Genomic DNA, 27,019 nt, shown 5'->3' with positions numbered 1-27,019 from the left:
ATTAGTTCCAACATATACCATGACTACTGGCTGTTCGCCTTCCCGCTTCAGAATGCCCTTTGCCCACTGAGAGATGTTCTTGACCCTGGCACCAGGGAGACAACAGATCACCCTGGAGTTGCAACTGTGGTCATAGAAGTGCGTCTACGCTCACGGGTCTGGATGACATCTTCTCCAGGAGGAGCCCACCAGCAGTTCTTCAGCCAGTCCTGAACCCGTCTCCATCCGAGGCTCAGTTGGTAATACTTGCCCCTCTGTTATGAATTTAAATGCCATTCCAGTATCGAGGGAGCATCATGAAACATTAACTTCAGGCTGTCATCTGCTCTTTCGGGTGAATGTAAAGGATCCCATTCCCCTGTTTCAAAGAGTGGGGAAGTTCTTCCCAGTGCTGTGACCAACACTCATCTTTTGATCAACATCACTGAAGCGGATGACCTGATTATTAGCGTAGTGCTGTTAGTTGGAGTTTGCTGAACGCAAATTAGCTACCAAATTTCTTGAATTGGAACCGCACTTCAAAAGTACTTCATTGGCTGTAAAGGAAGGAGGCACGCTGAGATTGTGAAAGGCACTATATAAATGCAAGTCTTCTCTTTGCTGACTCTCATCACATCCTCAGAACAGATAAGTGAGAATCACAAACCCAGTTTAGTTGCCAAGTGAGGGAACTCGTTACTTTAATCCAGAGTTGAAGACGAGGAAACTTCAAAACATAACGCTGGAAACATTCAGCAGGTCTGGTGACATATGTGCAGAGAGCAGAGGCAGGTTAATGTGTGGGATTGCAGTCTTTCATTAACAGATCAAAACAGATAAGATTCTGAGGAGGTGATAGGGTTGATGCTGAGAGAATCTCAGAAACCTACAGTGCAGAAGGAGGCCATTCAGTCCATCAAGGCTGCATTGACCATAATCCCACCCAGGCCCTATCCCCACAACCCCATACATTTACCCTAACACGAGGGGCAATTTAGCATGGCCAATCCACCTAACTCACACAGGGAGGAAACCCACACAGACATGGGGAGAATGTGTGAACTCCACGCAAACAGTGACCTAAGCCGGGAATTGAACTCAGGTCCCTGGCGCTGTGAGAAAGCAATGCTAACCACTGTGCCACTGTGCCAGTCGGGGCACAGCTTCAACACAAAGCGTCTCTCATTTCAGATGCAGATGAGGAAGAATTTCAAAGATGTGCAGGACAGGTTCATTGGCTAAGCTAAAATTAACCCTAGTGTCAGGGGGATAAACGGGGTAAATATGAAGGGTTAAGGGAATAGAGCCTGTGTGGGATAGGGGTTGGTGCAGACTTGATGGGCTGAATGGTCTCCATCTATACTGTAGAGATTCTGTGATTCTATGAATTTCTAAGAGGGTCATTTGTGTATGGAATTCTGTTCCACAGCAGATAGTGGAGGCTGGATCATTGGACATATTCAGGGTTGTGTTCAACAGATTTTGGATCCATAAGGGAGTTGAGAATCGCAGGGCAGACTGAAATGTGTGGTCTAGTCCGCAGTTAGATCAGCCATGATCTTGACAGGCTCGAAGGGCTAAATGGCCGACTGCTGCTCCTGTTTTTTCATGTTTCCATGTCGGAAAATTGAAGATTTGTAAGAGAAACAGACGCGAAATCTGAAATAAAAACAAAGTTCTGGCACCTCACAGCGTGTGTGCCAGCACCTGCAGAGAGAGAGGCAGCTGGTTTCAGCTCTTCCCACAATTGCTTTTCTCTGTTTCTCGCCACAGATGCGGCTGAACCTGCTGTGAGAACTTCCAGTATTTTCTGTTTGCAATGTATGAGAAACGGAGAAGTTTTAAACAGACAGGACAATGGGAGGCAAACCGAAGAGAATGTGGATGGAAATTGGGTATGAACTGGGGTAGAAACCTTGAGCGTATGGCCATTTGGACCACTGATCCTGTGCCACCAAACCGTCTGATCACAGCTGAGGTGCATCTTCACTTTATCTTGGTTCGGTTGTAGTTAACATTGGAACAGCTGGGAAGAGGAATGGTGTCTGATGGCCCATTGGAACAAAGCAGGCCGTCAATATGGATACAGACTTATTCGCCAAATCTGAGTCAGAGTGTCCGTCTTCTCATCCATAAAGGGTTAACATTGGAAGCATGCACGAGGTTGATGATGTCTGGTCATGTGAGGAAAGATGAGAAGCTCCAGTCTCATGTTGAGGTCCAAATGTGTGAATACTCGCTCTAAGAGTCATGATCTTGAGGAATTATAAACTCGAGCAGCATACTTTGGAGAATAGGCCATCGACAAAATCATCCAACGCCCCCCCTCACCCCCCTCGCTCTACCCACCAAGACACTGACTGCACAATCTTGGGTGTCTGAAAGACAGTCAGGTAGGTGGTTCAGAAAGCCTTACTGGCTCAGACACATGGGGCTGAATTTTCCCAGAAATCGGCAAATTTCCACCAATAGCGGGGGCGGGCGGGGGAGAGTGCCATTGAAGCCATCAAGCACTGTATAGTGCAGAACTTAAGAGTATGAAACTCAAAGAGACAGGTCCCATAACCTAGTGCCTCTGATTCACCTACCCAACCAGCAACTATGATGGGGGCACCATTTTTAAAGGCTGCCTCAGTGCAAAAATGTTCACCAAGAGCTTGCTCCCCCCACCCCTCCCCATGGCCCAAAGGCATTGCCCAAGTGTGACCATCTTGCCCTCAGCAATGTGTAACGACTTCAATGAGGCACATGAAGTTGGCCTCTTGGAGTATGAGTTGCTTGATTGAGGTCATAATTGCCTGCTCAATCAGGGAGCTTATACTCCAAGAGGCCAACCTCACTGTGCTTCATTGAAGTCATTACACAACTGCATTCACCTGGGCTCCACTGGGAACTCTGTTTGCCAGGTGCATGTCTTAAGAGACCAGTCTGCCTTCAGGCCACTGCCATTGATGGATCTTTTGACAGTAATGGGGGAATGATTCAGGTACTGAGACCTGATAATTAAGATTCTGATACGTGCAAATGCTGTTCCCCATGGTGAATGTCGGATATCGCGCCCTGTCACTGATAAGTGGAGGGGACAATCACTTCACGCGTGAAGCGCAATTTGGGGCTTTTCATGAGACTCAACGCTCCCATTGCTAAATTCTTCCGATAAGGAAAACCCCAGCCATGATTTTTGGTAGCCCTCTGTCTTGTGAACTGATGGTTTGTACCTTGATGGTCAACTCTGCACTAAACAATGCATGGTTTTGGTCAAGAGCCTTACTTACTCCAGCATGGCAGTCACTATACGCTGCTTGTAAATATTGGGTAGGCTGAAGGATTTGCTCAACTGTTTTCTCTGGAGGTGGCCTATTCTCAGCCAGCTGAACACTCCTTTCTCCTCCTTCTCTTCCACCCCCTATAAGTTCCACCAGAAAAAGTTAGATTTATAATGTTGAATTACAGGAAATGGTGTAATGCTGTAGCAAGGAAGTTTATTGAATTCATAGAAGTCACACAAGGGGAAAGGCTTTCTTGAGAGAAAATAAAAGTTCTGTTCCCCATGTCTGCGTGGGTTTCCTCTGACTGCTCTGTTTTCCTCGCACACTCCAAAGATTTGTAGGTTAGGCAGATTGGTCATGATAAATTGCCCTTTAGTGTCCCAAGATGTGTAAGGTTGTGGGTATTAGTGCGGTAAATATGTGTGGTTATGGGGATAGGGTCTGGGTAATTTGATGTACTGGAGAATCAGTGCAGACATGACGGGCCAAATGGCCTCCTCCTGCACTGTAGGGATTCTATGATTCAAAAAAAATCTGATTCACTTAATGTCAACAACTTGCCAGCACATTCCTGATTCCTTTCCTATTGCAATGTTCTCTTGACCAGGGCAACGCCCCACTACATAATTCTGACATGCGTCAGAGAAGTGGTTGGTTGCGAGTGGGGTGGTGGTGGTTCTGGAGCTATCAGGAGACTCCAGCAGCTGCAAAGCTTGTGCTGCCACCCATCCATCTTGAAGCTGATGATGATCTCACCGGTCTTATAATACTAGCTTTCCTCAGTGACCGTGTGCTGTTGGAGGCAGTGATTATTTGCCAATTCTACATACCCCGCTGAATTATAGCTTTCCTGCAATTTGGCAGGAAGATGATTCTGGTCATACAGCCAGAAATTAGTATGAGAGCTAGCACCTTTTCCATTTTTGCTTCTGCATTTAGTTCCTGTGTTCCAGTTGACAATGGTTCGGTCATCGACATCTTGTTTCCCTGCAGGCATTAAGACTCAACTCATGTAATGTGAGATTGCAGGAGGCCCAATAAATACGGTCAGAAAGTTTGTTTGAAGTTCCAACTCATGTTAAAGGTGTTGTATAAATCTGCATTGTTACAGTATGTCAGCGAGTTCGACCTTTCTGCTCGATGATGGGATTTTGTTTGCTGGGTGCTCAGTCATAATTGGCCAGGTTTATTGAGTTCAGTCTTCACGAGCGAAGTTGTTTTTGCAGAGAGCTGGCAGGAAAGGATGGGCCAAACAATCTCCTACTGTGCTGTCAGATGATCATTCTCTGATTCCCTAACTTGCTGCAGTACAACGTAAGTTCACAAACTCTCTCTCACTGCCACAGCAACTGGGCTACCCTTCCGTAAGCCAAAAGGAAGCGTGAGATGGTTCCCCCAGTTGGATTACAGATCTAAGTATTTAAAAAGCTATACGCCTCCTCCTGACCTCTGAGTTACCTCTTTCACTGAGCCTGTGCTCACCTTTCCTAATGTGGCTCGGTGCCAAATTTTGTTGAATAATGCTCCTGTGAAACTTCTTTGGGGTGTTTTATGCCATGTAAGTGCAAATTATTGATGTTGTTAACGTCTTAGGCTTTGGCAGAGGTTCACGATATGATTGGATTAGGTCATCCAGAAATCTGGATTGATGATCCAGAGAACACAAGTTCAAATTCTACCTGACGATTTGAATTCAGCTGAGAAATGTAGAACTAAAACCAGTATCATGGGGCAATCATTAAATCATTGTCATAAAATCCCCAGTGGTGGTACAAATAGGGAAGGAAAACTGTTGTTCTTACCTAGTGCAGCTTGTCTGTGACTCCGAGGCCACAGCCTAACGAATCACTCAATAAACCCTCTCCATCTGCTCTCGGGGTAATTAGCAATGGGGCAATAACTGCCAGCCTTATCAGCAGTGCCCACAACCTACCAATCAATTTTAAAGGAAAGGGGACAGGTGTGGACAGCACAGAAGTGTAGTGGTTAGCTGCCTCCAGCCCAGGGACCTGGATTCGATTCCTGGCTTGGGTCACTGTCTGTGCGGAGTCTGCACGTACTCGGTTTCCTCGGGTGCTCCTGTTTCCTCCCACAGTCTGAAAGATGTGCTGATTTGGTGCATCGACCACACTAAGTTCTCTCTGTTTTCCCAAACAGGTGCCGGAGTGTGGCGACGAAGGGATTTTCACAATAACTTCATTGCAGTGTTAACGTAAGCCTACTTGTGACTAATAACTAAAGTTTTGTTTACTTTTAGATAACAGGAGGAGGGGTGGAGATGTGGTCCAATGTAGCCAGCTGATTCCAGCATCCTTCCAGCTACAAGAGATGATCAATGAGCAGCAAATAAATCCATTTCCGATTGGGAGCAAGGGAGAGGGGTCTTTAACTGGTGTATCTTTGCCAATGGCTGTAGAGGCCAGTCCTTGAGATGCAAGATGACAAGTGGCATTGTGGCTTGTTGTTTCCAGTGCTGACATCTGTCACCAAGCCACTGGTCATCGTGGGTGCTGCACGCCAGTCCACAGCCGCTGTTGCCACTTTCCTCTTGACATCAGCTCATGACTCCCAGATGTGGTGATCGATGTCAAGCATCTTCATCTCACACTTATAAGGAAGAGCTTTGAACAACTTATTAGTCTGGCTACCTCGCCATACAGTCAATCCTGAGTATGCAACCGTTCAATGCCACAGGCACCAACACTAGTATTAACAGAATGACGGGCAATAATACCAGGGGCACCAAGAACCCAAGGCTCTCCCAATGTAGGTGTGCAGTATACGTCAACGTAACAGGCACCCATGCCCAAATTTCCAGTGTGAAGCCGACAGTGCACAAACACACTTTGGTTCCCCCAGTGCTGGCACAAAGTCAGATTGGGAGCTGGACATTGGATGACAGCTTGATTCCTTTGGCCCCCTATTTTAACATAAAAGTAAGCAGCCACCCCATAAAAGGAAGCACGAGCTGGTCCAATGCGGAAGCTGAAGAGGTCACCACCTAGATGCTCCTTGCCTTTTGAATGTTGCCACTTCTACCTGGTACCCTTCTCTCAGGGCTGGGAAGTTGACGACAGGCACATTTAGGAGGAAGTAGCCTTTCAATCACTGTGAATATTGTGGTTCTATTCAAGCGTGCAATTTGTTCAGAGCGTTAGTTTGGTCCCAGTTAGTGGGATCTTGCAGTGTGCAAAATATCTCCAGCACTCTCAACTGGAATAACTGCAATTCACAAATACTTCATTGGTTGTATAGAATCCCGACAGGGAGCCATTCGGCCCATTGGGTCTGCAGCAACCACAATCCCACCCAGGCCCTAGCCTTACAACCTCATGTAATCCCTCAACACTAAGGAGGAATCCCACCCAGACCTGTTTCCCGTAACCTCACACATTTACAATGGTTAATCCATCTAATCTACCCATTTTGGGACACTAGGGGGCAATTCAGCATGGTCAATCCATCTAACCAGCACATCTTTGGCATGTGGGAGGAAACTGGAGCACCCAGAGGAAACCCAGCAGACATGGGGAGAATGTACGAACTCCACAGTCACCTGAGGCTAGAATTGGAGACGGTGCTGTGTGAATGCAAGTTACTTTTTAGAGTACTGTGTGCCATTGAGCACCTGATCATATAAGGAATCAGTGGCAAAGGGATTGTAAGAACCCACATGATTCACTTGAGTACTTCAGAAAAGGTACTCTCATCTGTCTTGTGCCCATAGCACATCTTCAAGCTTTCTTCAAGGGCAGCACGGTGGCACAGCAGTTAGCACTGCTGCCTCACAACGCCAGGGACCCAGGTTCAATTCCAGTCTTGAGTGATGTCTGTGTGGAGTCTGCACATCCTCCCCATGTCTGTGTGGGTTTCCTCTGGGTGCTCTGGTTTCCTCCCACAGCTGGAAAGACGAGCTGGTTAGGGTGCATTGGCTGTGCTAAATTCTCCCTCAGTGTACCCGAATAGGTGCTGAAGTTTGATTTGATTTGATTTATTATTGTCACATGTATTGGTGTACAGAGAGAAGTATTGTTTCTTGCACACTATGCAGACAAAGCACACCATACATAGAGAAAGAAAGGAGAAAGTACAGAATGTAGTGTTACAGTCATAGCTAGAGTGTAGAGAAAGATCAATTTAATGCGAGGTAGGTCCACTGGTGGCAGCAGGGAAGAAACTGTTCTTGAGTTGGTATGTGACCTCAGACTTTTATACCTTTTTCCCAATGGAAGAAGGTGGAATAGAGAATGTCCGGGATGCATGGGGTCCATAATTACGCTGGTTGCTTTGCCAAAGCAGCAGGAAGAAGCAGTCCATGGATGGGAAGCTGGTTTGCGTGCTGGATCGGGCTACATGCATGACCTTTTGTAGTTTCTTGCAGTCTCGGGCAGAGCAGGGGCCATACTAAGCTGTGATGCAACCAATGATAGAATCATAGAAACCCAACAGTGCAGAGAGAGGCCATCTGGCCCTTTGAGTCTGCATCGACCACCATCACACCCAGGCCTTACCCCCATGTCCTGACACATTTACCCACTAATCCTTCTAACCTATGCATCTCAGGATACTAAGGGGCAATTTTAATGTGGCCAATCGACCTAACCACACATCTTTAGACTGTGGGAGGAAACCACCCCAGACACAAGGAGAATGTGCAAAGTCCACACAAACAATGACCCAAGCTGGGAATCGAACCCAGGTCCCTGGAGCTGTGAAGCAGCATTCTAAACGCCTGCACTACTGTGCCAACCAGAAAGAATGCTTTCTGTGGTGCATCTGTAAAAGTTGGTCAGAGTCTTGGCTGATATGCCAAATTTCCTTAGTCTTTTGAGAAAGCAGAGGTGTTAGTGAAGCCATACCAAGCTGTGATATGACCAGAAAGAATATATTCTATGGTCCATCCATGGTGCAAGTGTAGACAAGAGTCAATGGATGGGAGTGTGGCGACGAGGGAGGCTTTGCACAGTAACTTCATTGCAGTGGTAATGTAAGCCAAGTGGTGACCCTAATAAAGTTTAAAACTGACCAGAAAAGTAAAAGATAACTTTTTATTTGCCCACCAAACGTCATTTGCCCCTCGACAATGCAGTCAGCTGATCATCAGCTGCAGGAGGCTCCACCCACCTCAAGAAGTTGCAAGCCAGCGGTGGAGAGCGGACCGCAGTGGAAGCAGGCGGGGGTGAATGCGGACCGGTTAGAAGCAGTGATTGGGAGGCGGGGGGGGGCGGAAATCTCACGCGGACCGGTTAGAGACAGTGGTTGGAAGGAGTGGGCGGAGCATCACACGCGGACCGGTTAGAGACGACCAAGGTTCGCACCTGTCACCTCCTCTCCCGCAGGATAAAGGGGGCTCGCATCGACAGGAGATATCGTCGGGTCCACCTGTCGCTTCTCACACACAAAACCCCCATATTCCCCCTCCCAACTGAACAATTAACAAACCCCCTGGCTAAAAACAAAACACATTAAACTTTTCAGAGTGAACTGGCCTTGGAGGAGCTTTTTCGGCGAAGCGGACCCAATAGTGCCAACCCACCGACAGACGAACTCTCCCACTTCCCAAAGAGGACCCGATAGAGGCGACCGCCGCTCGCGGGGAGGAGGCGTGGTCTGCGGACTCCGCCCTCGGCGGGTAAAAACAAAGAGGACCGAGTAGGAACAATCCAGGCGGCCACACACAGCGACGCAGAGTACTGTTCCCTTCCCCCCATGCGGACCTAATAGAGAGGAGCGGATTGTGACGGTTGGAGCTCTCCAACGGCCGCCGTTGGTTTTGAAAGTTTGAACTGCGGGTAACATGGTGTCGTGGCTCATCTCCAGGCTGGTGGTGTGAGTATCAGAAGCTTTGGCCTGTCTCCTGTCTATGCGCCAACATTATTATTGTTATTCTTTCGACAAGTTTATTTTTGCACCAGACGCTGCTCCTTAGGAGGAAGAAGAGTTTCCGATTGTTCAAAAAAATTGGATGTTTATTTGTTTTTTAAAAACTTGACCTCCCAGCAAAAAAGTTGCAAAGATTTCATGAAACATTCTTAAGTTAGATTTCCCAGCACACAAAACATGGTAAATTTTAATAAAACATTTTTGATCTCCCAAAATCGGGCAGTTGTCATATTTTTTTTAAAAAAGTCTTAAAAGCTTGACTTCTCGGTAAACAAATTAGGAAGATCTAATTTTAAAACAAACCATATTTCTTGAAAAAGCTGACCTCCCCAACAAAACAGTTGGAAAGTTTTACGTTAATTTTTAAAATTTGACCACCCAGTAAAAAATTGGGAAGTTTTAATTGAAAAAAACATTTCTTTAAAAATGTGACCTCCCATTAAACAAATTAGGAAGCTTTAATTTTAAAAATCTTGAAAAAAATTTATCTCCCCACAAAAAAAAGTCAGGAAGGTTTACTTTTAAAGTATATATTTTTTAATTTGACCACCCAGTAAAAAATTGGGAAGCTTTAATTGTAAGAACATTTCTTTAAAAACTTGACTTGCCAACCAAAACAAACTTGAGTCAAATTTGACAAATGAAGCTGTTTTGCTTGACTTTTTTTTTGTAGTCTTTAAACTGACACAGCAGTGTGGTCATCAAAACTTTATTATTGGTTTTGCATTTTGGCGTAAGTTTGCCGAGGAGGGGGGCTTGGGACCAAGTTTGTAATTGTTCAAGAATTGAAGTGGTAGACTTTATTTTAAAACCTTGTTTGCTAATTTTTCTCCCTCCTAAAAGTTCTCAATTTGGAAAAAATCTCTTCTCTGATTTTAATTTTTAAAACCAACCCTCTACCACCTGTTTCTCTCTTTGCTTTTTTTTGCAGCTGAAGCCATATGTTGTTCTATGGCTTCCTTTGCAATCAAAAAGGATGATCTTGGCTTTGACAAAACCCATTTGAACCGCATTGAAAAGGATTACAAGTGTAGCTGGGAGGGTGGAAATGTTGGAGATGGGAGGATCTAGCACTGAACTGAGTGCCTGTTGAAGGTGGGCAGAGTCTTATTTTAAAAAAATTCATCAGGGGGTGTTGGAACCAAATAAAAACAGAAAATGTTGGATAACCTCAGCGGGTCTGACAGCATCTGTGGAGAGAGCCAACATTGAGTTTGGGTGATCCTTTGTCAGTAATTTGCTTGAATCCTTGTGTGGGAGTCGAGATTTTTCGCAACTAATCGTTGTCCCCTCTTTGCCCACTTCCCAGTGGGCCTATGCACTTTAGGTTTGAAGGTTTAAGGTACGTGGGAACAGTTTAGAGGAAATGTGCGAAGCAAGTTTTTTTCAGAGGGTGGTGGGAGCAAGTATGATAGCAGCATTTAAGGGGCAACTGGACAAAAACATGAATAGGATGGGAACGGACTTGGTAAGTGCATATGGCAGGCATCATGATTGGTGCAGTCTTGGGAGGGCCAAAGGGCCTGTCCCTGTGCTGTATTGTTCTTTGTAGCTTGTTTCTTTTCTCCTAAATTGAAAAGGTACATCTTATTTATTTGAAGGGCATGAAGGAATCAGATGGGTTTTTTTTATAAATGAGATTCAGGACTTCCCTGCTGACTGTTGCTGACAGCAGCTGTTTGAGCTTAGGATTGAATTTCCCGCAGCTGCTTATGCTGGAGGCATTCTGAGCCCAGGTGGTCCACTGACGGACAAACAAACCCAATGCGAGTGCCAATCGAAACACAGGGATTTTTAATGGCTGGGTGAGTGACTCCAGCACTTGGTTCCAAATTGATGCTGTGGACAAGAAACTTTGAGCCTCTACTGTGACCATGAGATCATGGTTAACCTGTACTTGTATTTGACTCTCCTGCCTTGGCTCCATTGCTTTTTTCAGTACTGTTCTTTTGCAAAAACCCTAATTCAAATTTAAAATAATTTGAGCTGGCATTTAACACTTTTGAATGCATTTCATACTTCTTCCACAATTTGCAGGAAGAAGTATTTCCTAGCTTCACTTCTGAAAGTATTAATGGTGCCTTGGCCTTCCGGTCAGTAAAAAAAAGTATTTTCTTGACTCTACTAATTTTATTCAAAAGCCTAAAAAAAATCCAGCAAATCGCTACTTATCCTTTTATGTAATGATGGAGCACAAGCTGACTTTACACATCTGCCGAAGGGCCTTGGCAATGTTCTGGTGGATTTGCGGGTGCACTTCCTCTCCAGTCCAAAGATGTGTGGATTAGGTTGATTGGCCATGCTAAAATTGCCCTTTTGTGTCCTGAGATGCTTAGGTTAGTGGGATGAGTGGGTAGGGATATGGGGGTAGGGCCTGGGTGGGATTGTGATAGATGCAGACTCAATGGGCCAAATGGCCTCTTTCTGCATTGTAGCGTTTCTATGGTTCTGTGAGCTAGTCATGTTCTTTCTTGGGTGCAGTGCCCAGAATGGTACACATTTCTCAAGATATGGCTGGGTCATGCCTTGGCACACTCCTTTGTACATTTGGCCTTTAATTAATAAAGATTAATAGTCTCTTAATGGGTATTTTGTCCCTGAAAATGCCAGAAGTAATGTTTTGCAGTTGGGGTGACAGTGAGCTTGTGCTTGAGGAAGCCAACAATGTTCGTTTAAATTCGGTTGAGGCAAGTCCTACGTTCTTTTCAAAACCCAAGTTTGCCTAGCGTATAACTTGATCTTGTCATCTCATCTACCCTTGGGATATTGGAGGTGATGTGCACTGTGGTTTCCTTGGCCACTTTGAAAGTTATTTATTTATTCCATCACACTTAACTGACATCAGTGAACGCACACTTGTTCATGAGTGGACCAATGAACAACAAAATAATTACAGCAGCTAATGTTCATTGTGCAAGCTCCTCAAATTTTTGTCAGCATTTTATTCTTGCATAGTTCATGGTTTCGTAGAATCAAAAGTACAGAAGAGGCTCTTCAGCCCATGGAGTATGCACCGATGCATAGGAAACATCTCAACTCCCATCTAATCCCATTTACCAGCACTTGGTCCAATGCCTTGAATGTCATGATGTGCCAAGTGCTCATCCAGGTACATTTTTAAAGGACGTAAGTTAAGTCATTTCTTCGACCCCACAGGCAGTGCATTCCAGACCATCACCACCCTCTGAGTCTTATCCCCCGCCCCAGCCCCCCCAAACCTCCTGCCCCTCAGCTTCAACCTGTGTCCCCTTGTGACTGACCCTTCAAATAAGGGTAACAGCTGCACCCTATCCACTCTGCCCATGTCCCACAGAATCTTGTACACCTCAATCAAGTCACCCCTCAGTCTTCTCTACTCCAATGAAAACAATCCAAGCCTACCCAACCTCTTCATAACTTAAATGTTCCATCTCAGGCAGCATTCTGGTGAATGTCCTCTGCACCTCCTCCAGTCCAATCACATCATTTTGATAGTGTGACGATCAGAACTCTGCACACTACTCTAGCTGGGCCTCATAAATTCTAAATAACTTCGACATGACTTCCCTGCTTTTGTCATCTATGCCTCTATTGATAAAGGCAAGGGTTCAAGGAAAGAAAAATTGCTAATGTTAAGCAACAGCACCTTTTATTGTAGATGTGAGGTTATTCATTGTGGTGCGTTTGTCTGGCATTCTGACCTCAGAGTATGCATTTTAAACTTGACATGCAAAAGGGATTGATTTCCAAGAGAATCGAACACTGCATGATCATTGATGAATGTGTTTTCCAGTGATGTTTGACTCAGTTGAGATTAAATTATACAAATCCATCCTTCTAGAAAGAATGAAATATCAGCCAGTAGTTTGTTTATTGTACAAGCTCTTGGATCTCAGCTTCTGCTGTTTTGTCATTCTGATGAGATCAACTATTACTTTTAACAGAAGAAAACCCTTTATTTGTGCCATGCTGACTTCTTCCACAACTTTGGCTGTTTAGTTTTCATTGCAATCGTTGCTATATTGATGTAAAATATTTGGGAATCCTGATCACTTAGTAATGTGCATTGTTTTCCTTTAAACAGTGGATAGGGAATGTTTGATTATTTGGTACAGCACAACAGAAGTTCCACCAAATTGGCGGAGTTTAATCAAACAGAAACTGTTTGTGTGTGTATATATGCGACATGGTGCATTGCAAGATTGGACATTGAAGGATATGTCCCATCATATACTGGATCATCAACAGTTGAGTGTTGAGAAGCAAAACAGCCTGATGACAGTTAGAAAGGAGAGTTTGTATTTACACAACACTTTTCATAATTTAATTTACAAATATCCTTTGCTTTACAATCAAGGAAGGATTTTTACTTTGAGATCCCAAGGAGACTCGCCGAAGACAGAAGTGATCATCAAGAAAACTAAACCCAATGAGAATTTGAACAAGGGATATTGAAGGACTGGGAGCACGTGTATTTCAGACAGTGTTGACAGCTTGACTACAACAGATAGCTAAGCAGATTTTTTTGGATCTTGATGCAAATCCACAAAGGGTGGAACCAGCAGCAGAGAGAGGTTTAAGAAGTGGAAACAAGAAATGTTACTGTGGCTGCCGACTATGATCCTTAAATAGTATGGGGTCTTGCAGAGGAGAGCAAGCCCTGTTGAATTTGATTTTTGGTCTGACCAAGCAAGTTCTGTGCTATTGGCATTTGAGTCTGTGTATCTCTTGGACTTCAGGGAGCAAAGTGCGAGTAAGTAATAGATTGAGTGAGTTGGCAGAGGTTTGAGTGGGATTGACTATGCCACGGAAATATGTAACATTTTATAAGTAGTTGTGCCTATTCCATTTAACTCTGCAGTGTTGGCTAGCCAGCTTCCTTGAATGCAAACTAAGATCGCAGCACGGATTCGTTAAGGGGAAGTCGTGTTTGACAAATTTTTTGGATTTCTATGAAGATGTGACGAGTGTGGTAGACAGAGGGGAACCGGTGGATGTAGTGTTTCTAGATTTTCGAAAGGCCTTTGATAAGGTGCCTCACAAAAGGTTAGGGTGCACGGAGTTGGGGGTAAGGTGTTAGCGTGAATAGAGGATTGTCTAATAGAAGGCAGAGAGTTGGTATCAATGGGTGCTATTCTGATTGGCGGTCGGTGACGAGTGGAGTGCCGCAGGGATCGGTACTGGGGCCTCAGCTATTTACCATTTATATAGATGATCTGGAGGAGGGAGCTGAGTGTAGGGTGACGAAATTTGCTGATGACATGAAGATGAGTGGAAAAGCAAATTGCGCGGAGGGTGTGGAAAGTCTGCAGAAGGAGCTGGGTAGGCTGAGCGAGTGGGCAAGGACCTGGCAGATGGAGTACAATGTTGGCAAGTGTGATGTTTTCCACTTTGGCAGGAATAATAGGAGGAGGGATTACTATTTAAAGGGTGAAAAGCTGCAGCGTGCTACAGTGCAGAGGGACCTGGGGTCCTTGTGCATGAGTCGCAAAAACCCAGTCTGCAGGTGCAGCAGGTGATCAAGAAGGCGAATGGAATGCTGGCCTTTATAGCGAGGGGGATAGAATAGAAAAGCAGGGAGGTCTTGCTGCAACTGTACAGGGCACTGGTGAGGCCGCAGCTGGAGTACTGTGTGCAGTTTTGGTCGCCGCACTTGCGCAAAGATATTTTGGCCTTGGAGAGAGTGCAGAGGAGGTTCACAAGGCTGATACCAGAGATGAGGGGGTTGGAGACTAAATAGACTGGGTCTGTACTCACTGGAGTTTAGAAGGATGAGGGGGGATCCTATAGAGACGTATAAGATAATGAAAGGGATGGATAGGGTAGTGGTCGAGAGATTCTTCCTGCTTAGAAAGGACAGCAGGACTAGAGGGCACAGCCTCAAGATAAGGGCGGGGGGACAGTTTAGATCGGAGTTGAGGAGGAACTTCTTCACTCAAAGGGTGGTGAATCTCTGGAATTCTCTGCCCATTGATGTGGTGGAGGCTACCTCACTAAATATATTTAAGCCACGGGTAGATAGGTTTTTGATAGACAGGGGAATGAAGGGTTATGGGGAGAGAGTGGGAAAGTGGAACTGATCCACTTCAGATCAGCCATGATCTTATTGAATGGCGGGGCAGGCTCAAAGGGCTAGATGGCCTACTCCTGCTCCTATTTCTTGTGTTTTTACTGCAGATGCAATGTTTAGTTAGTATCTTAATACGCAGCCAGATTTTTGAGGAAAAGGCAGTTTCTAAAATACAAAATATATCATTGCAGCATTTGATTGGCACAGCCCATTGCTCTATATATGCTCTTTCTTTCTGCTGATGTCAGCTCTGGTTTGGATAACACTGTTTCATGTATATCTTTAAGGAGTGAGAGAAGTTGCCCATTTATTGGCTGAAGTGACATCTGTCGAGGTCTGAAAAACCAGTCCTTTAACTCATATCCTTGCTTTGGGTTTTACGTGGCTCAGGGAAAAGCAGAAATGAAGATAGGATGTCACGAACAAATTGTGTCTTGACTTGAAGCACGTGGAGGGTTGTTTAATTCGCAGTCCCATTCCTTGGAGTTAGAAGTTTTTAATTCAAAATCTCAGTTTGTAAGTTATTGAATGTGTTGACAATTAGGGCTCTAAATGAGTGTAAAAGGCTGTGACAATTTGTACTCTGAATGGAGTGGATCTTGCAGGTAACTTTTTTTTGCAAAGAAGCCTTTTCTTCTGGCATTTGACATTTCTCCCACGCTGTTTCAAAAGTGCTGAGTTTTGCTGGTATATTCTGGAGGCAATGCCCAGTCTGGCACCTTTCCTAATTGGGCAATAGTTTCTGTTTCAGCAGACTATTTTGAGACTCTCTGCAGTCAAAGAGGAAAATAATTTATTTTACTATCGGAGTTTTCATTAAATAACTTTGTGATTATAAGGATTAAGTGGAAAGACTGGAGTATGGAGCAGCCTTTTAGAATGAAAAATTAAATGTTTTTACTTTGGAGCCTTATTTCAGTAAATATATAGTCTGGAATTTGCAGGTCCTGTAATTGGTATAGATTACAGGGTTGTTGGAATTGATATGGTTATACATTAACCTTGCCACTGTATTTAAGCAGCCAATAGAAAATCTATTTTGATTCAAAGAGTGTGATCGAGCAACCAAGTTTGTTCACAGGATATCCAAATCAAAATTGAACTGTCCTGTTAGCCTATTAAGTTTCATCTCCTGTTTAATTTGAGCAATCAGTTGTTAACCATTAAGATGCTTGACAGTGTTGCATTGAGGTGGCTGAAGGAACTGCACCCAAAGAGCTTACTCTGCATTAAAGACAATGGCATGTAATTCAGCCCCTATATTCTAGATAACATTTTACTGTTTGTGTATGCCAGACTTCAAAATGTAAGGCTGTTTTAAATGCAGGCGATTTCTGGAACTGTTTAAGAACATAAGAAAAAAGAGCAGGAGTAGGCCATCTGGCCCCTCGAGCCTGCTCCGCCATTCAATAAGATCATGGCTGATCTTTTCATGGACTCAGCTCCACTTACCCATCCGCTCACCGTAACCTTTAATTCCTTTACTGTTCAAAACCTTTCAATCTTTGCCTTAAAAACATTCAACGAGGTAGCCTCAATTGCTTCACTCGGCAGGGAATTCCACAGATTTGCAACCCTTTGGGTGAAAAAGTTCCTCCTCAATTCAGTCCAAAATCTGCTCCCCTTTTATTTTGAGGCTACGCCCCCTCATTCTGATTTCACTCGCCATTGGAAACAACCTTCGTGCTGCCATCTTATCTATTCCCTTCATAATTATTTGTTTTGATAAGATCCCCCCCGCCCGTCCCCCATTTCTTCCAAATTCCAATGAGTATTGCTCCAGCCTATTTATCCTTTCCTGATAAGCCAACCCTCTCAGTTCTAGAATCAACCGAGGTGAATCTCTTCTGTACCCCTGTAGTGTATCCCTCCTCAAGGACACCAAAACAGTACGCAGAAATCTAGGTGTGGCCTCACCAGCATCCTGTATAAATGCAACATACCCTCCCTGCTTTTAAACTCCATCCCTCTAGCAGTGAAGGACAAAATTTCATTTACCCTCTTAATTACCTGCAAACTAACTTTTCGTGATTGCACAAAGACACCCAGGTCCCTTGAAATAATAGTCCATTTTACTGTTACCCCACCAAAATGGATGACTTCACATTTACCAACATTGTACTCCATCTGCCAGATCATTGCACATTCACTTCAAGTATCTATATCCCTTTGCATGTGTTCAATGTCCTCTGCACATTTCTCTACCACCCATTTTGGTGTCACCTGCAAACTTTGACACATGGTCTCCAACTCTCAATCATCTATGTAAACTAAACAACTGTGGACCCTGCACAGATCCCTGAGGCGCACCACTAGTCACTGATCACCAACCAGAAAAACACCCATTTACTCTTTGCTTTCTGTTAGTTAACTTGTCCTCTATCCATGCTAATACATTACCTGTAATGCTGTGCACCTTTATCTTCTGCAACAGCCTTTTGTGTGGCACATTGTCAAATGTCTTCTCGAAATCCAGGTACACCACATCCATGGAATCCCTGTTGTCCACCGCACTTGTTATGTCCTCAAAGAATTCCACTAAATTAGTTAAATGTGACCTGCCTTTCATGAACCTATGCTGTGTCTTCCCAATGGGACAATTTTTATTCAGATGTCTCGTTATTTCTTCCTTAGTAAGTTATAGCATCTGTCCCACTAGAGAAGTTAAGCCTATCGTTACCTGCCTTTTGTCTACTTCCCTTTTTTTTTAAACAGTGGGGCCACGTTTGCTGTTTTCCAACTAGCTGGAATCACCCCAGAGTCCAGTAAACTTTGGTAAATTACCACAAGTGTATTTGCTATTTCTCTTAGTATCTCCTGCCATCTCTTCTAGTATCCTGGGATGCATTCCATCAGGACCAGGAAACTTGTCTACCTTTAGCCCCATGAGCTCACCTAACATCCTTTTTCAGTGATAATGACCGTTTCTAGGTCTTCAACTGCCATAGCCACCTTGTCATCAATTTTTGGCATATTATTTGTCTTCCATCGTGAAGACCGAAAAAAATGTCTTGGCCATTTCCTCATTTCCCGTTAGTAAATCCCCCTTCGCATCCTCCAAAGGACCAATGTTTACCTGAGCAACTCTCTTTCTTTTCATATATTTATAGAAATCTTTGCTATCTGTTTTTAAATTCTGAGCGAGTTGACTTTCTTTAGCTTTTTTCATGGCTTTCTTTTGACCTTTAAAGATTTCCCATTCCTCTAGTTTCTCACTAATCTTTGCCACTCTGTATGCATTTTCTTAAAATTTGATATCCTCCTTTATTTCCTTTGATATCCATGGCTAATTATTCCTTTTTCCTACTGTCCTTCTGTATCACTGGTATATACTTTTGCTGAGCACTGTGAAAAATCATTTGTATTTTGAATATTGGTTTCTCCATTTTTGTCACAAAACCTAACATTGGTTACTGTAATTATCAGTAATCAACACAAGCAGCGAACAATTTCAGATTCCTTCTCCGTACCTCTGCAACTTCTTGCGTCTCCTCGACACTTGGATTTCTGTGCCCTTCCAATTCTATCATTTTATACATGGCTAATTATCTTTGACCAAATCTTTGATTACCTGTCTTAATATTTCATTATGTGGCTTGGTGGTTCTATTACAAGTGCTTTGGAATTTTAAACTGTATATCAGTTAATGGGTATAGATTTTGTTTGTTTTCCTCTGTCCAGTGAAGGCATATCCTATTTGTCACTTCAAATGCAGATGACGTTGTGTATATAATTTTCTGGGACCGTCCTTTTTGTGTTTGCAAATTCAGTACAGTCTACTTCAAGCCTCTGCAAAGTTCCTGATTTGAATACCATGGGTGGGGTCCTCACCTTTGAATGGATCTACCCAGATAATACCACTGGTGCTATTTACACTTTGTTTCTGGCTTATACAGTTAGAAGCCTCTCAACACCAGGTTAAAGTCCAACAAGTTTATTTGGTAGCAAACACCACTAGCTTTCCTTTGTCAGGTGAGTGGGAAACCTGTTCACAAACAGGGCACATAAAGACAACTCAATTCACAGCATAATGATTGGAATGGGAGTCTTTACAGCTAATCAAGTCTTAAAGGTACAAACAATGTGAGTGGGGAGAGCATTAAGCACAGGTTAAAGAGATGTCAATTGTCTCCCGACAGGACAGTTTGTGAGATTTTGCAAGTCCAGGCAAGTCGTGGGGGTTACAGATAGTATGACATGACCCAAGATCCTGGTTGAGGCCGTTCTCATGTGTGCAGAACTTGGCTATCATCTCTGCTCAGCGACTCTGTTGTTGTGTGTCGTGAAGGCCGCCTTGGAGAACGTTTGCCTGAAGATCAGAGGCCGAATGCCCGTGACCACTGAAGCGTTCACCAACAGGAAGAGAACAGTCTTGCCTGGTGATTGTCGAGCGGTGTTCATTCATCTGTTGTCATAGCGTCTGCATGGTCTCCCCAATGTACCATGCTTCGGGACATCCTTTCCTGCAGTGTATTAAGTAGACAACAATGGCCGAGTTGCAAGAGTATGTACCATGTACCTGATGGATGGTGTTCTCATGTGAAATGATGGCATCTGTGTCAATAATCTGGCACGTTTTGCAGAGGTCGCTGTGGCAGGGTTGTGTGTTGTCGTGGTCAGTGTTCTCCTGAAGCTGGGTGGTCGCGTGGTTGTTTGAAGGCAAGAAGTCGGGGTGTGGGGTTGGCCTTGGTGAGATGTTCGTCTTCATCAATGATATATTGAAGGGCCTGGAGGAGATCCGGTAGCTTCTCCGCTCTGGAAAAATGGATGATGAAGGGTACTCTGTCCACTGTGTCCCGTGTTTGTCTTCTGAGGAAGTCGAATCGGTTTTTCGCTGTGGCGCATTGGAACTGTCAGTCGATGAGTTGAGCGCCATATCCTGTTCTTTCAGCGTACGGAGGTGTCTGTTGCGATCCTCCTCATCGGAGCAGATGCTGTGTATATGGAGGGCTTGTCTGCAGGGAATGGCTCCTTTAACGTGTTTAGGGTAGGAGCTGAAGAAATGGAGCATCGTGAGGTTATCCGTGGGCTTGCAGTACATGAGGTGCTGAGGTGATTGTCCTTAATGGAGATGTGTGTGCCCAAAAATGCAACCAATTCTTGAGAGTAGTCCATGGTGAGTCTGATGGTGTGGGATGGAACTTGTTGATGTCATCATATAGTTGTTTCAGTGATTGCTCACCATGAGTCCAAAGGAAGACAAGCCCTCCGTATATGCAGGTCACAGTAAGCGCTAAGACGTGCTGGATCATTGACACGGATGCCATCATCTCACGTGAGAACACCATCCACCAGGTGCTCGGTACGTACTCTTGCAACTTAGCCAGCACTGTCTACGAGAGCATCTCGGGGATGGCAATCATAATTCTATCTCCTTCGCGATAGCATTGGAAAGAGATAGGATCAGGCAGGCTAGGAATGTGTTTATCTGGAGTTAGGGGAAATATGAAGACATCAGGCAGAAAATTGGACAAGTAAACTAGAAGGAGGTGTTTTGGGGAAAAGTACTGAAGGAAGGTGGTGGATTTTCAAGGAATTTTTGTCTGGAGCTTTGCACGACAACGTTCCAATGAGATGGAGGTTTTAGTAGGTCGCGGGAACTGTGGTGCACGAAGGTTGTGATGAACCTATTCAGGAAGAAAAGGCACACAAAAGGTTCAGAGAACTAGGAGATGTTAAGAATCTAGAGGAGTTATACGGCTTGTAGAAAGGAGCTTAAAAAGGAAATTAGGAGAGCCAGAAGGGGTCATGTGAAGGCCTTGGTGGGTAAGAGTAAGGAGAATCCCAATGCGTTCCACAAATATATGTGAAGATAAAAGATGAGAAGTGAAGGGATAGGACCTATAAAAGGTGAAAGGGAAAAAGTCTGTGGAACCGGAAGAAATGGCAGAGGTGCTTAATGAGTACTTTGCCTCGGTATTCACGGTGGAAAGTGATCTGGGAGGTTGTACTACAGGTTTGCGGCGGACTGAAAAGATTGAGTATGTGGACATTAAGAAAGAGGATGTGTTGGAACTTTTAAATTCTATCGAGATAGCTAAGTCGACGGGACCGGATGGGATGTACCCCAGGTTACTGTGGGAGGTGAGGGAAGTGATTGCAGAGCCCCTGGCGATGATCGATCTTTGTGTCGTCGATGGAGATGGGAGAGGTTCCAGAGGATTGGAGGATTGTGGATGTTGTTCCTATTTTCAAGAAAGGGAACAGGGATAGCCTGGGAAATTACCAACCGGTGAGTCTGACCTCTGGTTGGTAAGTTGATGGACAGGATTTATGAGCATTTAGAGAAGTTTAGTATGATCAGAAATAGTCACCGTGGCTTTGTCAAGGGCAGATCGTGCCTTACGAGCCTAGTTGAGTTCTTTGAAAATGTGACTGAACACATTGACGAAGGAAGAGCAGTGGACGTGGTTTACATGGACTTCAGCAAGGCATTTGATAAGGTCCCCCATGCAACTTTTCTTGAGAAAGTGAGAGAGCATGGGATCCAAGGGGCTTTGGCCTTGTGGATCCAGGACTGGCTTGCCTGCAGAATTCATGATGTGGACATGCCGGCGTTGGACTGGGGTAAACACAGTAAAAAGTCTGACAACGCCAGGTTTAAGTCCAATCGATTTTATTTGATAGCTGCTCCGTCTGAGGCCAGAACTCTCCATTCACCTGACGAAGGGGCTAACCCCGAAAAGCTAGTGAGTGTACTATCAAGTAAATCGGTTGGACTTAAACCTGGTGTTGTCAGACTTTTTACTGTGTTTGCCTGCAGAAGGCAGAGAGTGGTTGTGGATTGGTCTTTTTCTGCATGGAGGTCGGTCACCAGTGGAGTGCCCCAGGGATCTGTTCTAGGATCATTTTCATAAATGACCTGGATGAGGAAGTGGAGGGATGGGTTAGTAAGTTCGCCGATGACACGAAGGTCAGTGGTGTTGTGGATAGACTGGAGGGATGTCAGAAGTTGCAGCGTGACATAGATGCAAGACTGGGTGGAGAAGTGGCAGATGGACTTCAACATGGACAAATTTGTAGTGGTCCATTTTGGCAGGTCCAGTGGGATGAAGGAGTACAATATCAAGGGTAGGATTCTTAGCAGCGTTAAGGAGCAGAAGGACTTTGGGGCCTGTGTCCATAGGATTCTTAAATTGGCCTCGCAGGTGGAGGATGTGGTCAAGAAGGCGTATGGTGCGCTGGCCTTCATTAATCAAGGGATTGAGTTTAGGAGTCGGGAGGTAATGCTGCAACTGTATAGGACCCTTGTCAGACCCCACTTGGAGTACTGTGCACAGTTCTGGTTGCCTCACGACAGGAAGGATGTGGAAGCTATTGAGAGGGTGCAGAGGAGATTTACAAGGATGTTGCCTGGATTGGGAGACATGCCTCATGAAGATAGGTTGAGGGAGCTAGGTCTCTTCCTGGAGAGACAAAGGGTGAGAGGCGACCTGATCGGGGTTTGTAAGATGTTGAGAGGTGTAGATCGGGTGGATTCTCGGAGGCTATTTCCAGGGCTGAAATGGTCGCTACGAGAGGACACAGGTTTAAGGTGCTGGGGAGCAGGTACAGATGAGATGTCAGGGGTAAGTTTTTCACTCGGAGGGTGGTGGAGTGAGTAGAATCGGCTGCCTTCAGTGGTGGTAGAGGCAAACTCACTGGGGTCTTTTAAAAGACTTCTGGATGAGTACATGGGATTTAATGGGATTGGGAGTTACAGATCGTTCTGTGGCCTGGTTTGGTATGGATATGATCGGCGCAACTTGTGGGCCAAAGGGCCTGTTTGTGCTGTAGTGTTCTATGTTACCTGATAGGCTGCAGGAAAGGATGTCCCAAGGCACGGTACATTGGGGAGACCATGCAGATGCTACAAAAATGGATGAATGTACACTGCTCGACAGTCACCAGGCAAGACTGTTCTCATCCTGTTGGGGAACACTTCAGCAGTCACAGGCGTTCAGCCTCTAATCTTTGGGTAAGTATCCTCCAAGGTGGCCTTCACGACGCACAACAGTGCAGAGTCGCTGAGCCAAGTTTCGCACACATGAGGACGGCCTCACCCAGGATTTTGGGTTCATGTCATTACTATCTGTAACCCCCACAACTTGCCTGGACTTGCAAAATCTCTCGAACTGTCCTGTCTGGAGACAATACACATCTCTTTAATCTGCGCTTAATGCTCTCTCCAGTCGCACTGTCTGTACCTTGTAAAGACTTGCGTTCCAATCATTATTCTGTGAATTGAGTTTGTCTTTATATGCCCTGTTTGTGAACAGATCTCCCACCCACCTGATGATGGAGCAGCGCTCCAAAAGCTCGTGGCGTATGCTACTAAATAAACCTGTTAAACTTTAACCTGGTGTTGAGAGACTTCTTACCATGTTCACCCCAGTCCAACGCCAGGATCTCCACATCATGTTTATGGCTTACCCATATCCAAAGCCAAGAAGTCTATTGACTTTGTCTCCAAGTTTGAAATTTACGAAAACAGAACTGGAGCAACCAGTTAAACACAAGTAGGTATGGATAATCATCATTGTGTCTCATTGTGGAGCAATAGCTTCAGACTTGTTTGTGGACAACAGCCATTTATCATGTGACCATAACTGTCTAAAATCATGGCAATCTGCAAAGAACACCCACGACAAAATACCAGTTACAGAAAAGGGCAGTAACACCTATACCTTTTTAAACCTGGTGACATGTCCATATTAAGTTTCCCAGCCTCATTCCTATTCAAGTTCACCTGAGAAGAAACGTGATCTGGAAAGAAAAACTGCTAATGACTAACTGGCCGATCTAATGAACGTTATCTCTTCTAGGGATTCCTACAATGAATTTGATATCTGACTCCCAACTATTGATGCCACCTAAACTCCAGTGTTGCCTGCAATGATTATTCTTCCTCTGACAAGCCAAGCATGTGAACTATAAACTCTTCTGTTTTACAAGTTGGTTAAAAACGAGCTCTTCTCTTAACATGTATCTTTCTTGTGTGCTGTCAAGTTTAGAATTAAGGGGTGAATAATTAATCCAGTCATTTAAATCCATATGAGTTTGCTGATTTTGTTTATCTTGACACTTCATTGGAGCTAGAAAACACGCATTGTTGGACAGTAGTGGAAAGGGTACAAGGATTCCAGTTCTTGCCTGACCTTGTTTGGCGGCACAGTGGGACCAGTACAAATTGGACAGTCTGTATCTGGGCAGGACTGGAATCCGTGCCTTAGGGGGAGTGTATGATAATGTTGTTGGGGAAGGTTTAAACGAATGTGGTGGGGGGAATGGGAACCAATGCAAGAAGCCAGGGAATGAAAGTGGGAACAGAAACAAAAGGCACGCGAGGGAAAAGTGGAAGGCAGAGGAACCAAAGATAAAAATCAAAAAGGGCTACAGTACAGAGTAGAGAGACTGGAGAACTGAGTGAATGTGTCCAGTAAGGCTAAGAGCAATAAAACGCAAGCAGAGTGCACAAAACATGACAGGCCTATAAAATAACGAGGGACATAGATCAGCTAGATGGCCAATATCTTTTCCCAAAGGTAAGGGAGTCTAAAAGTAGAGTGTGTAGGTTCAAGGTGAGAGGGTCCCAAGGGACAGTTTTTTCACGAAGGGTGGTGAGTGCCTGGAATGCCTTTTAAAAGACAAAATTGTATCCACCTCTGCAGCCTCTGGTGGAGAAGCCAGAGGCAGTAGTAGAGGCAGATACAATTTTGTCTTTTAAAAAGCATTTTGACAGTTACATGGGTAAGATGGGTATCGAGGGATATGGGCTCAATACAGGCAATTGGGACTAGCTTAATGGTAAAAATTGGGCAGCGTGGACAAGTTGGGCTGAAAGGCCTGTTTCCATGCTGTAAGTATCTATGATTCTGTAGTTAGCACTGCTGTCTCTCAATGCCAGAGATCCAGGTTTGATTCCTGGCTTGGGTCACTCTGAAGTCTGCAGCGTCTGCGGGGGTTTCCTCCCACTGTCTAAAAGATGTGATTCGGTGTATTGACCGTGCTGAATTCTCCCTCGTGTACTTGAACAGGTGCTGGAGTGTGGTGACGAGGGGATTTTTTTTTTTAAACAGTAACTTCATTGCAGTGTTAATGTAAGCCTGTTTGTGACACAAATAGGCTTTAAACTGTTTGGGATATTTGCAGATTTTCAGATGAGGACAAGTTGATGTTAGATGGGAGGCTGACCAGGACAGCATTGCTTTATGTATTCTAGAGATCATGATCACGAATGAGACGAGGTGGAATTGGATGATGGAGGTGGAAGTAGGCAGCTTGAGTGATGAAACAGATATGTTGGGGAACTGATTTAAAGCAGAAGCAGAACACCAAAATTGCAAATGATTTGGCTTGACTTCAATTATTTGCGTTGGGAGTAGGATGAAAGCAACAGATAAAGAATAGAATTTTGATGACCAGAGGCAACAGTCAGTCTGATCAATACTTCATTGGAGGAAATTTCTACTGGAAGTCAAACAGTGGGAAATCCAAGAATGGAAAGGCCAAGAGAGGTGAGGGTGCAATAGAGTAGTGTATATATGGAACTTGATGTATTCATGGATAACATTGCAAATATAAAACTGGAAAGGGATTGAGGATTGATCATGGAGGAAGAGACTCTGTTGTTAGTAGATTTGAGGATGGTCTGATGAATAGAAGGGTAATCGCTGTCGCCCTGAGAGCATATTCAAGAACTCTTTCTGATCCTTCTGAATTGTTGGGTAATTTGCAGTCAAATGGGGTTTGTTACAATAATAATTGGTATCATTATTTGAAGTGGAATCTTCTAAGCACCCTTAAAGTAGGACACTTTTAAAATTGCTATCTGCTTTGTGCTTAATCCTGATGGTGATCTATTATCAGAAAAATCTCAAGGTGTTGCTCTTCATGTGACAATCAGTTGCCCCCCATTTGGCCAATCACTTGCGACAACCAGTTGAATGCCAGAGTGTTACAAGGTTGAAAAATACTTCTCTGTGCACATTTTTAGTATGGGACAAGACATATAATTATCCTACTGGGTGTTGTTCCACATATGAAATGTATACAAATGCAAGGTATGTGAACTCCATCTCCCAAAATTATATATAACTCAGAGCCTCATGGCAGAGCTGTGTCAGCAGACCTTGATCCGTTTAAAGTGGAGTCAGTATGCAGAACTGTTCTGTCACCATCTTGTATTTTTGTCAGAATCCTCTTAGTCTCTGGCCATGGTGACCTGTGCTTGTTGGCTGTGGGTTTGAGAAATGTGGTGATGTTGTTGAGCATTTTGTGACTGTACAATGCTGGGATTTGAATGTTGACAGGCTGAGAAATTTTCAGCTACTTGCTACCTGGCCAACCCTTTGCTCCCTGCAGGTCAGGGATAGGTGCAATCAATTCACTGTAGTAACTTTTCCCTTCGGTTGAGCAGCATAAAACTAGTCTGAAGCCAAGCTGATTGAAGATACCATGGTGGGGAAAAGTACTGGAAAATGCAATTTGCTTTTCATGAGATCAGCAAGACTCAACAGAGCATTTTTCTGATGGTCTGCTTCATGTAATCCTCTGGTGTTATGTGTATTCAAACTCTTGATCAATTGCAGCAGAAACCGGAATAACAACAATGTGTCTTTATCTCCTGCCTTTGCGCAATAACGTGTCCCGAGGCATTTCATGATTCCACTGTTTGCAAGCAGTCAGATGGCCCAAAACTTCAAAAGAGATTGTTTGAAAAGAGGGAATTCATATAGTAGGAAGCATATTCCAGAGAATAGGCTTCAGTCAAATGATGGTGCATCCACTGATGGTTGAGCAATTCAAGTGTCCAGCAGGCCTGATTTAGGGGAGCATACATAGCTCAAAGGGTTGTTTC

The 27,019-nt window shown here is 44.4% G+C and overlaps 1 protein-coding gene across 1 annotated transcript in view; it reads left to right on the top strand.

Moving 5' to 3' along the window:
* The first annotated feature begins 8,498 nt into the window (after positions 1 to 8,498).
* The window catches only part of LOC145361319 (receptor expression-enhancing protein 1-like), a 41,791-nt gene continuing 23,270 nt past the window's right edge, over positions 8,499 to 27,019 (top strand). Inside the window, exon 1 of the mRNA XM_080216977.1 lies at positions 8,499 to 9,077. Coding sequence (XP_080073103.1) covers positions 9,046 to 9,077 — 32 coding nt within the window. The 5' untranslated portion in view covers positions 8,499 to 9,045. The remainder of the gene's footprint in view (positions 9,078 to 27,019) is intronic.

This window comes from Carcharhinus amblyrhynchos, chromosome 34 (genome assembly GCF_965287045.1).
Source record: "Carcharhinus amblyrhynchos chromosome 34, sCarAmb.v2.hapA, whole genome shotgun sequence".
NCBI lineage: Eukaryota > Metazoa > Chordata > Chondrichthyes > Carcharhiniformes > Carcharhinidae > Carcharhinus > Carcharhinus amblyrhynchos.
Note: the sequence above shows the minus strand (reverse complement) of the source record. Positions and strands in the feature narration are given on the sequence as shown.